This window comes from Staurois parvus, unplaced genomic scaffold (genome assembly GCF_062004578.1).
Source record: "Staurois parvus isolate SC_StPar_1 unplaced genomic scaffold, SC_StPar_1.0 ptg000773l, whole genome shotgun sequence".
Taxonomy (NCBI): Eukaryota; Metazoa; Chordata; class Amphibia; order Anura; family Ranidae; genus Staurois; species Staurois parvus.
Genome location: NW_028318569.1, coordinates 164,292 through 176,910, shown reverse-complemented (window position 1 = coordinate 176,910; position 12,619 = coordinate 164,292). Strand labels below are relative to the sequence as shown.

Below are 12,619 nucleotides of genomic sequence, written 5' to 3'. Positions count from 1 at the left end.
CAACACAGCATAAACATAAATCATATTAGTTAAAGAATTTTGGTACCTACCATTGCTCCTCTGTAATATGCCGTTGTGATTGTACGAAACCTCTCTTGTCCAGCAGTATCCCTTGAAAAAAGGAACACCATAAATATGAAAAGCATCAAATAATTTACATAAGAATATAAATTTGATTAGTAGTTAGTTGTTGGTAGTTGGAATGAAATATAAAAAAAAAGGGCTGAGATGTCTAGAACCTACTTTGAAATTTACTACATTGGTTGGTTAGAATCAAAGCAATACACAGATGACTTACATAGCCAAGAGATAATCATGGTTTATGTCCAGCCTTTAGCAGCCAGCAATAGCAATTTTAAAACGTAGTCCCACTCACTCTGTAAAAAAATAAAAATCAGCAGCTACAAAAACTGTAGCTGCTGACTTTTAAAAAACTGCCATTCACTTGTCCCATGATCCTGCATTGCCCCCGCAGCAGCCCATTTCACCAGCCGTCCTGTATTCCAGGTGCCGGTACCTTCAGTGTGGGCACCCGGCTGCGACAGCTTGCAGCTTCACAGCCGGGTGCCCACTGCGAATGAGCGAGTAGCGCTGCACTTCCTGAATGGCCCCATCGTCTTCTGGGACTGGTCACGTGTCCCACAAGACTTCGGGGAGGGAGGGTAGGAGGACAACTTCCGTTTCCGATCGCCTAGGCGATCGCAGCGGAAGTGGGAACCTGTCAAATTCGGGTACCCGTTCCCCAAAGGTGCCAATCCTTAATGGGGAGCAGGGGACCAATCTTTAAAGCGGAACTTCCCCTTTTGGGTGGAACTCCGCTTTAAGTACCTAATGTAAGAATATTTATGCTACACTTTATAACGCAGAATTGGCCTTTGTAAAAATTGGAATCTTCATCCTTATTACAGTAGAACAGAGAAGCTTTGCTTTTTAGGGATACATTTGTGCCATTTACTGATTTTGCTTCCTGTCAGGGAAGAACTGTCATCCTAGAGTCAGACTATAAGGCTCCCATGGGAGGATGGCTTGTCTCATGCCTGGGCACAGTACTTATATCTGGCACACAAAGGCCCAATTCACACTTGCAAATGGGGCAGTTTGCAACTAGATTTTGGAGGATCCAGTGGTGGTTCCCTGCATGTAGCTGCAAGCAGGAGGCCCCAGTGAAAACAAGACTTTGTCAGCTCCCCCAGCTATTTGTGGCTACTCACGTGTAGCAGCTCATGGAGCAATAACCTGTGAATGATCAACCCTGGATGCAGAATGGCTCCATGAGCAATTACATGTGAGCAGCCATGAATAGCTGAAGGAGCTGTCAGTGTCCACTGTTTTCAATGGGGTTTCCTTCAGGCAGCTAGTCTCAGAGAACCCTGCTTCTAATTGCAAACGGCCCCATTTGCAATTGTGAATCGGGCCTAAAATGCCAGAAGATGTTAATACTATCATAAATGTATGAGAGGTAAGGCTGTACTTTTATAACAATTTCAGGGCTCCGGTACACCAGATGCAGTCAAATGTGTTTTAAATTCAAAGCAAGAAAAATGTATTTCAATGAGCCAAGTTTACACCATTTCAGTAGTTTCATGTGCTTTAAAGTACAACATGCTGCAATTTTTTCATAGAACGGTACCAGAACACATATTAGCGCAATGCAAAACACTTTAAATGCAAAAACCACAAATGCATATTCAGTCATGGCCAAAATTTAGGCAGCCCTGCATTTGTTAGATAATGCACCACTTCACCTAGAAAAATGTTGCAATTACAAATGTCTAGGCATTCTGCTTATTTCTTTTGTTTGTATTGTATGCCACAAAAAAAGTGGAGAAACAAAAAGCCAAATCTGACACATTCCACGCAAAACCCCAAAAATGGATTAAAAAAAATGATTGGCACCCTCAATTTAATATTTCGTAGCACACCCCTTGGAAAAAAATAACTGAAATCAATGGAGTTTCTTGTACCTCTTTACTGGAATGTTGGACTACTCTTCTTTTGACAACTGCTCCAGGTCTCTCAGATTGGAAGGGTTCCTTTTACCAACTGCTGCTTTGAGATCTCTCCACAGGTGTTCTATGGGATTGAGATCTGGACTCATTGCTGGCCAGTTCAGTACTCTCCAGCGCTTTGTCTGAAACCATTTCTGGATGCTTTTGGACATGTGCTTTGGGTCATTATCCTGCTGTAAGACCCATGACCTCTGACAGAGGTCCAGCTTTCTGACATTGGGCCCTACACTGCACCTCAGAATTCGTTGGTAGTCTTCAGATTTTATAATGCCATGCACAGTCAAGACATCCAGTGCTTGAAGCAGCAAAGCAACCTCAAAATATCAGTGAACATCCACCATGTTTGATTGTAGAGACTGTATTCTTTTTTTTTAATGGTCCCATTGCTTTTTCTGAAAACAGTAGAATGATGAGTTTTACCAAAAAACTGTAATTTTGTTTTGTCTGTCCACAGCACATTCTCCCAAAAGGATTTTGGCTTCCTCAGGTAAGTTTTGGTAAACTCCAATCTGGCTTTTTTAGGTTTCTGTATCAGCAGTGGGGTCTTCCCACCATAGCGTCCCTTTTCATTTCGATGGCAACGTATAGTGCGAGCTAACAGTTATACCCTGTTCCTTAATGTCAGCTTGAATTTGTCTGGAAATTGATCGAGGTTCTTTAGCCACCAATCCTTTGTTGCAAACTTTGATGAGTTTTTCTCTTTTGTCCACATCCAGGTAGATTAGCTACAGTGCCATGGGCTGTAAACTTCTTGACAATGTTGAACACAGTGGACATAGAAACAAAGATCTCGGGAGATGGATTTGTAACCTAGAGATTATTATTATACAGGATTTATATAGCGCCAACAGTTTGCTCAGCGCTTTACAATATAAACGGGAGACAATACAGCAACAATACAGGAGGGAAAGGAGGACCCTGCTCCATGGAGCTTACAATCCAGGAGAGAGGGGCTAGTGGTACAAAAAGGTAGTAACTCTGGGGGATGGACTGGTTGGAAGAGTAGAAGATTCCATTATTAGCTGAGGGCAGGATAGGCTTCCCTGAAGAGAAGGGTTTTCAGAGATCGCCTAAAAGTGAGCAGAAAAGGAGATAGTCTGATAAATTGGGGTAGAGAGTTCCAGAGGATGGGGCAAGCTCTGGAAAAGTCCGGGAGACTAGCATGGGAGCAGGAGACAAGGGAGCTAGAGAGGAGGTGTTGCGAGGAGCGGAGAGTACGGTTTGGGTGATATTTGGAGACAAGATGAGTGATGTCATTTGGGGCATTATAAATGGCTTTATACGTTATTGTTAATGTTTTGAATTTTATTTGGACAACGGGAAGCCAGTGGAGGGATTGGCAGAGAGGGGTGGCAGATACAGAATGGTTAGTAAGGTGGATAAGTCTGGCAGCAGCATACATGATAGACTGAAGAGGGGATAGCCTGCAATTAGGTAGGCCAATGAGGAGGGAGTTACAATAGTCAAGGCGAGATATAACAAGGGAGTGAATAAGTTGCTTAGTGGTTTCCGAGGTTAGCAACGGGCGTATCTTGGAAATGTCTACAAGATTTGGACAGTGATTGGATTTGGGGCTAAAAGGACAGATGGATTACACCTAGTACCCTGGCATGAGGGGAGGGACTGATCATTATGTTATTGATCTTGATGGAGAAGTCAGGGGAGGGGGCACGGGCTGGGGGGAATACTAAGAGCTCAGTTTTGGAAAGATTGGGTTTGAGGAAACGGAGTGACATCCATGCCGATATGGCGCTTAGTAGGTTAGTAATGTGAGAGGAGACTGAAGGGGTGAGGTGAGGGGTAGAAAGATAGATTTGTGTGTCATCAGTATAGAGATGGTACTTAAAGCCATAGGAGTTTATCAAGTGACCAAGGGAGGAGGTGTAGATGGAGAAGAGAAGGGGTCCAAGGACAGAACCTTGAGGGACCCCTACAGAAAGAGCGAGTGAAGAGGAGGAGGCAGCGTTATAGGTAATGCTGAAGGAGCACTGCGATAGCTAGGAGGAGAACCAAGAGAACAGAGTCTCTGAGACCAAGAGAGTGGATTTTTTTTTTTTTTTTTTTTTTTTTTTTTTTAGGAGGAGGGGATAGTAAACCATATCAAAAGCTGCAGAGAGGTCAAGTAGTAAGAGTACGGAGTAGTGGCCATTGGTTTTAGCTGTTATTAGATCATTAGTGAGTTTTAGTAGGGCAGTTTCAGTGGAGTGTAGAGAGCGAAAGCCAGACTGTAAAGGGTCAAGAAGGTTGTTGTCGGTGAAGTGGGAGCTCAGGTGATTGTAGACTAAGCATTCTAGGAGTTTAGAGGTAAATGGCAGCAGGGAGATGGGTCTTAAGTTGTTCAGGTTGGTGGGGTCCAGGGAGGGCTTTTTAAATATGGGAGTGATGTGCGCATGCTTTTACAGGGGAGGGGAAGGCACCAGTAGAGAGGGAAAGATTGAAGAGTGAGTGAGGGAGCATAGGATGGAAGAAGAGGGTGACCGTAGTAGTTGTGAGGGGACAGGATCCAGGGGGGAGGTGGCGAGACGGGCTTCTCGGAAAACCTTAGTGATCCCTTTGGTAGTAGCAAGGTCAAAAGAGGAAAGTGTTGAGGGAAGTTTAGTATAAGGTATGCTAAGTGGGATGGGTGTCTGTGCAGTGGTGATGCCCCTACGAATTGCGTCAATCTTGTTTTTGAAATGATTTGCAATCTCGTGAGCAGTGAGAGAGTTACTGGGTGGCGGTGGAGAAAGTAGAGAGTTAAAAGTAGAGAAGAGACGATGAGGACTGGATGACAAGGTATTAATAAGAGTGACAAAGTAGGCTTGTTTGGCAGCATGGAGGGAGGAATTGTATGTTAAGAAAGCAGATTTATATAGGGTGAAAGCTTGGCGAGATTTGGTTTTATGCCACAATCGCTCCAGCGCACGACTATGACGTTTAAGATTTCTGGTGTCGTCAGTCTGCCAAGGTTGTAACGGTCGGGGCCTGATGCTTCGTGTTGTTAGAGAAGCAAGTGAGTCTAATGCGGATGAAAGCGAACTGTTGTAGACAGCAGTGGCCAGGCCGGGGCAGGACAGGGGAGAGATTCTGTCATAGAGTTGGTCAGTTGCAGAGTGGAAAGGAGCAGGGTTCAAGTTGTGAAGGTTTCAGCAGGTAATTGTTTGCTGCTTGGAGGGATAGGTGTTTGAAATGAGGACACTGTGAAGGTGATGAGATTGTGATCAGAGAGAGGAAAGGGGTGTTTGTGAGGTTGTGGGGAGTGCAAAGATGGGAGAAAACAAGGTCTCTTTTTTTGATACAAGTGAATTTAATTACAAATTACAGGAGCATAACAAAAACAAAAAAAAAAAACACACTGCATGATAAAACCTTTGAATTTGCCATACCATGAAACATTCATCAGTTACAGCACTTCCTGATGTTACTGAATTTGAAACCACTATGACTTCATACTGTTGTATATAGCCAACGTAACCTGATTTGCAATTAAAGCCAGTATACAAAGGGTTTGCATCTGTCTTGTAGTATTACATATAATGTACAGTTGTTTAAAAAATAAAAAAAAATTAGGATTTTTTTTTTTTTTTTTACATTGACCTATACAAATTAAACATTTGTGTGTGAAAGCCAGTTAAACCTAACAGTAACTCCATTTCCATGAGTCTTCATGGATAGCATATGAGATATAGGCACCTCCTCAAAACAGGAAAGCGCATAACCAAACACATTTTAAAAAGAAGAAGTATTTCTGCTGAAGTGGTCAGTTTTAACCACTTGCCCTGCAGAGGATTTACCCCCTTTCCTGACCAGGCCTTTTTTTTTTTTCGTTACGGCGCTGCGTTACTTTAACTGACAATTGTCAGTCAAACAACGCTGCGCCCAAATTAAATTTACATTCCTTTTTTTTCCCCCCACGGGTTGAGCTTTCAGTGGTGTTTGATTGCCTGTACGTTTTTTATTTTTGAGCTATAAAAAAAAAAAATTGTATTTTTTACTTTTTGCTATTAACCATTTGAATATTGGGCAATTTTACACCTTCCTGCCCAATGACAGACAATTGCGCAGTTATACAACATTGTACCTAAACTAAAATGTTATCATTTTCTTCACACAACTAGAGCTTTCTTTTGGTGGTATTTAATCACCGCCGGGGTATTTTATTTTTTTCTAAATTATCAAAAAAAGACTGAAAATTTTGAAGAAAAAAACAAAAAACAAAACACGTTTTTCTTTGTTTCTGTTATAAATGTTTGCAAATAAATAATTGTTCTTCATAAATTTAGGCCAAGATGTATTCTGCTACATGTCTTTGGTGAAAATAACCCAAATTAGGATGTATTTTTTAGTTTTAGGAAAGTTATAGAGTTTACAAACTATGGTATAGATCTGAATATTGATCAATCCTAATTTCTAATTTCTTGAGATCCAATCTAATTTCTTGAGATCCAAGAATGTCAGAATAGTACAGATATCCCCCAAATGACCCCTTTTTCCAGAGTAGACAGTCCGACGTACTTCATAAGAGGCATGGCGAGTTTTTTGAAGTTGTATTTTTTTTGTCATAATTTTTCGGAAAATGAAAAAAAAAAGCAAAAAAATTCACTTTTTTTTTTTACATACTGTCACCAGTGCAGTACAGCGTCTTCATATAACTGGCATGGCGGTGATCAGGGACACTGGTGACAGTATGAAAAAAAAAAAAAAAATTATTTTAAATTTATTAAAATGTTTTTTCTTTTTTTTAAGATTTTGTTTTTCATATTTCACTATGTCCAAAGTAGTACAATGTTACCATAATAACATTGTACTGCTTTGGGGAAGTGATCAGTATTTTTTTTTTTTTGCACAATTTGCTTATTTCAAAGAATTACTTTGCTATAAGCAAGCATTTACCTGAATGACATCGATTCATTCAGGGTTTTTTTTTTTTTTTTTTGTGCTTAGCTGTGATTTGGCCACAGCTAATCACATGACATGTGCATGTGATTAGCTGTGACCATTCACAGCTAGACACTAGTATACAATGGATGGCATGAATGAAGCCATCCATTGTATACAAGGGTCATGTGACCTGCTGTGATTGGTCACAGCAGGTCACATGGTACCGGCAACAGGGCCGATACTCAGATCTGTCATCGGCCGTGTCCGAGGTACACAGCCGGTGACAGATCATGCCGCTGCGCGGCTCTGAAAGTGCGAAAAGTGTGCATGTGCGGGAGGACGCCATTTGGCGTCCAACCCGGAAAGGCAGTACATTTTGCCGGCCGTCTTTTGGCTATTGGCCGGGCGTGTATTGGTTAAACATGTCCAATAAAAAATATAAAAAAAAATAAAATAAATCAAAATTTTCGGCAAAAATTTAGGACAAAATGTATTCTGCTACGTCTTTGCTAAAAAAAAATCCCAATTCATGTAAATTAATTGGTTTGCGTGAAAGTTATAGGGTTTACAAATATCAGTATATATACTGGGACTTTTTTTTTTTTTTTTTTTTTTTAATTATTACTAGTAATGGCAGTGATCAGCGACTTACAGCGGACATTCTGACACTGGGGGAAATTGACTTGGTGTCACTGACATCCCCAGTGACGCCAATACAGTGATCAGTGCTTAAAAAAAAAAAAAAAAAAAAGCACTCACACTGTACTAATGCCACTGGGCAGGAAGGGGTTAACATGAGGGGTGTTCAAATGATTAACTGTGTGCTGGGAGTGTTTTACTAGGGGACCGTGTCAGTGTGATTTACTTGTAATCACACTGCTGTGGATGGCGTTGCTGTGCACAGCTATCTAAAAGCAGTGAGCCAGAGCTGACAGGGAGGATGACTGTTAGTAAACAAAACATTCCTCCTCCCCATAGGAAATCCTTCAAAACCACCGGGCGCTGGCGAGTAATTACCAGCCGTGGCCGCGAATGGCGGCGCGGGTAGGGCGTGCGCCCCCTACCCAGAAATGCAAAATTACGTATATGTGATTTTGCGTACTGCTGCTGACCCTGTAGCAGTATTTCTGCTATAGGGCGGTCGGCAAGCGGTTAAACAAGAATCAAAAGGACAAGCCTAAGCAAAACATATACAAACAGAAAAAAGAACATAACACAAGGACAGGAATCCTGCTGTCCTGGAAGACCCATGGAAATAGAGCTACTGGTAAGTAACTCTGGTTTTCCTAAATCATCATTCATAACAGCATATGAAAGGATTTGCAAGAATTTAGCAGACTAGGGAGGGACAATAAAATAGCCCAGAGGCCTCTTCTCCCAAAGGGCTGACCATAAAAATCAAAGATATGGACCCGGTCTTATTAAATTCTCAATAAAGAGAAAACCAAGGCAGGTCCTAACTGCAGGGAAAAATCAAATATCAGGAAATAAGATCTCAAGGCTACACAGCATTGATTAAAAAAAAAAAAAAAGTATCAAATATAAAAAAGGTTGAAACCCTAGTCAGGCCTTTATCAACTAAAGGACATATGAATGTCCAGATACTTTTGCTCATTGCTATATGTAAACTGCAACACACACACTCCTGACGTCAGTGGGAATAAAGCATGCCCCTTCTTTGGTTTTAGTGGGAGCAATGGCACCCCATCTTTTGTGTAATTGGGGGGAATTGTGCACCATCATTGGTGTCATTGGGCCTGATTGTTGGGGTCACTGTGAGGAATTGTGCCCCAAAATTGACTTTAGTAGGAGCAATGGCACCCCATCTTTGGGAGGATTTATGCCCCTCCATTGGTGTCATTGCAGGGAATTATGCCCCATTGGTGGTATCAGAGGATAAAAAACAGTGCCGGATAAAAGCAAGCAAAGGGCCACATCCGGCCCTTGGGCCACAGTTTGGAGACCACTGATGTACATAATGAAAGAAAAACGTATATGAAGACTTGAGTGCAAGCTGAAAGAAAAACTTTGTCACCACAGAAAATATATGGATAGACCATATAAAATATAAGCACATAAGAGGAGTTTGCTGCAGAAGCATATATCCAGTTACTTTCCACCACGAACATACTTTTGTACAGTTGTGCTCAAAAGTTTGCATACCGTTGGAGAATTGGTAATATACAGTATGTACCCTTTTTAAAGAAAACACGAGTGAGCTGGCAAAACACATTTCTTTTATTTCTTATGGGATTCACATTCAACTGTATGTCATAACAGAACGACAATCAAAAAACAAAACATGGCAACAAGTAAACAAAGGAAGTGACCCCTGTTCAAAAGTCTGCATACCCTTAGTTCTTAATACTGTGTATTGCCCCCTTTAGCATTCATGACAGTGTGCAGCATCTTTTGTAATAGTGGTCTATGAGGCCCCGAATTCTTGCAAGTGGTATAGCTTCCCATTCGTCTTGGCAAGATGCCTCCAGGTAATGCAAAGCCTTTGGTTGTTTTGCATGGACCACACATTTGAGATTTCCCCAGAGTTGCTTGATGATATTAAAGTCGGGAGACTGATGGACGCTCCAGAACCTTCATCTTTTTCTGTTGTAACCACTGGAGTGTCAACTTGGCCTTGTGCTTAGGGCCATTGGCATGCTTGAAAGTCCAAGAGTGCCTCATGCGCAGCTTTCTTGCAGAAGAATGCAAATTGTCTGCCAGTATTTTCCGATAACACACTGCATTTATTTTGCCACCAATTTTCTCAAGATTCTCCATGCCTTTAGAGCTCACACCCCCCCAAAACATTAGTGAGCTACCACCATGCTTCACAGTGGGGATGGTATTCTTGTCGCTATAGGCCTTATTGACCCCTCTCCAAACATAGTGCTTATGTTTGTGACCATAAAGCTCTATTTTGGTTTCATCACTCCAGATTAGTGTGCCACAAGCTGTGAGGCATGCCAAGGTGTTGTATGGCATATTGTAACCTGGCTTTTTTGTGGCATTTGTGCAGTAAAGGCTTCTTTCTAGCAAATCGACCATGCAGCTTATTTTTGCTCAAGTATCCTCGTATTGTCCTCCTTGAAACAACCGCACTGTCTTTTTCCAGAGCAGCCTGTATTTCTTCTGAGGTTACCTGTGTGGTTTTCTTTGTATCCCAAAACAATGCTTCTAGCAGTTGTGGATGCAATCTTTCTTGGTCTACCTGGCATATTCAAGGTTTTGGATATCGTTTTATATCCTTTTCCATCCTTAAAGTTCCATTTCCTTGTTATGCAGGTCTTTTTGACAGTTCTTTCTGCTCCCCATGGCTCACTGCATCCACGTGAGTGCTAACAAATTCATTGACAATTTATACACAGACACCAATTGCGATTTAAAAAAACAAAAACAAAACAAACACAGATGTGGGAAACTTTTAATTGCCATTTTAACCTGTGTGTGTGTCATCTTGTGCTTCTGTACCAAGGCCAAACATTCCGGTGTATGTAAACTTTTGATGAGGTCCATTTCGGTGATTTCTGTTACCATTATGAATGTGACAAAGCCTGTGCATTGAAATACACAATATTATCTAAAGGACCTGTGTCTCCACCTCCCCACACACCACTGTTTAGAAATAACAGGCTATAACCAACAAACTTGCATCACAATGGGACCGCTCATACCCCAAGCTACTGTACACCTACTGCCACTAAAATGACTAAGCAGTAGAGTGCTGGTCTAAATGCGGACGCAACTACAGTACTTCAGGAAATGTTAGGGGATGCCAAATCTCCTCTGGAAGAAGTCTCCAAATGTACCTTCTATCTGTGGGGGAGTATAGTGGTACAGATGTGCACAGATTTCTTTCCTCTCCTTGAGAAAGGAAATCAGTCAGGATCAGTCAGGAACCTCAAACTCTCTCTAAGAAGCCCTACATAGGAAGAGCCCAACAGTGCTTTGCTACATTAAGCCCAACACCAAAGCACCCCAGTTGAAAGATTACATCATAGGTGAAAAACTAGGAACAAAATACAAGAAAGCAAGTAGGTACAGCAATATCTAGCTTACCTGTGTCCTGCTGGTGCCAAGGGCACCTCTATCCACCTGAGCTGAATCCACCATTGAAGAATCTAAATGCAGTATTAGCTACTACACCTGTAGTGTCTCGGCAGCCATTGCTGGAAGGAACCACCATAAAAAAGGTAGCAGCCGGCCATTTACCTTTGCTGAGAATGAGGTTTGAAACCAAAGCCTTCAACACCTGGAAATGATTTCGCCCCATATCCAGAACACAGTCACACTACACACCAACTGTCGCAGACACTGCAAACACCCAGACAGGAAATCTACGCTGCCTGTGCCGATTCCTGTCAAGGGGGTGTGCCACTTTCAGACATGGCCTTCGCCAAGCACAGGAGGAGAAAAGGAACCTAGCCACCTCCTTCTCATACTGAGGAAGAGTCCTGAAGGAAAATCTAGAGAACACTACCAGCTGCTCCCACAGAAGCTAGATAGGAAAAGAGGTGATTAGGTAAAAAAAGATAAGCAAAACAAAATAGGAGGCCATCTCCTCCAGCCAGAGGAAACACAAAAACTGGCTAGCTTCTTGTTCCTGTTGGAGAAGGTGCCTATATCTCATATGATGTCCTGAAAGAGGATTCAGGAAGAGTTTATTTTGACATATTGATTTATCTTCATGTTCTTGGCACTAAGCTATATTTTTAGATATCTGGACCAAACATTCACCATTGCCATTACCATAGAGGTAAAACAGTAATTTCTGCCCCACACCCAGCTAGAACAACTCAGTGAAAGCAATTTGCTGAAGGAACTGTCTTCCCTTTCTAATATTTGTCAAAACTTGCTAGGTCAGTGTCACAGTTAGGAGAGTAACTCCACTTTTCTTGAAAAAAAAAAAAAAAAAGTATCATTCCCACCTGGGTGATATACAGTATGTACATTGTAGGGATCTTAAACTTTGTTGCAGATTCCTAGCTTTTGTTGTTCTGAAGTAATAGCGGTTTGTTTGTCTGCACCCATGTGCAAAGCAAAGGAAAATGGGAGTGATTTTACAATTATCAGCCAGCTGCTGCACCTTTCGGGGCTCTAATGAGAAAAGCTGCAAGGCCTGCAACCCTTTCGACATAACTTCCCTTTGGGAGTATCTCACCAAAAATAAAATTTTTGCTGTAGGGGATGTTCAAACTCTGACTTGCATATTACTACAGAATTCTGGGAAAATCAGAAAGCGAATCAAAGAACCAGGAAACGACATGCCTAGGGGGTGTCCTGTACAGAGTGCCAGAACCCAACACACTGTTAATACCAGCGAAGGCCACACAACCTATGACCCTATAAAATGATCTATCATATTTAGTTTCAGATTACTACCAATCCCTATATCCTTTGCATATGGGCTCTTCAACGTCTATACCTGACCCTGCCCTCAAAGTTACTTCAAGGACTGCGGCCAGCTTCACCTTACAACCTCCCAAAAGTAGTCCTAGAACATTCCTAAATCATGTAGGAAGAGTTTCAACATACCTTTGATCTCTTTGTTGTAACAAACATTTTGCCCCCTAACACTATCTGACCTGTGATAATGAGAAAAACAATTTTCATATAAAAAAATTGTAAAGAATCAGTTACCTCTCTAGATGTAAATATACAGTATGTGTTGATCAAAGGGTATAATGTATGAAAGTACATTTTAAAAAGACTGATAAATTAGCTACCATACTTGCCAACAACAAGTTGCCACC

General features: G+C 41.6%; 1 protein-coding gene across 1 annotated transcript in view; it reads right to left on the bottom strand.

The window, feature by feature from the left end:
* The window catches only part of RAB8A (RAB8A, member RAS oncogene family), a 97,802-nt gene that overhangs the window by 30,590 nt on the left and 54,593 nt on the right, over positions 1 to 12,619 (bottom strand). The window contains exon 3 of the mRNA XM_089654533.1: positions 51 to 111. Coding sequence (XP_089510659.1) covers positions 51 to 111 — 61 coding nt within the window. The remainder of the gene's footprint in view (positions 1 to 50; positions 112 to 12,619) is intronic.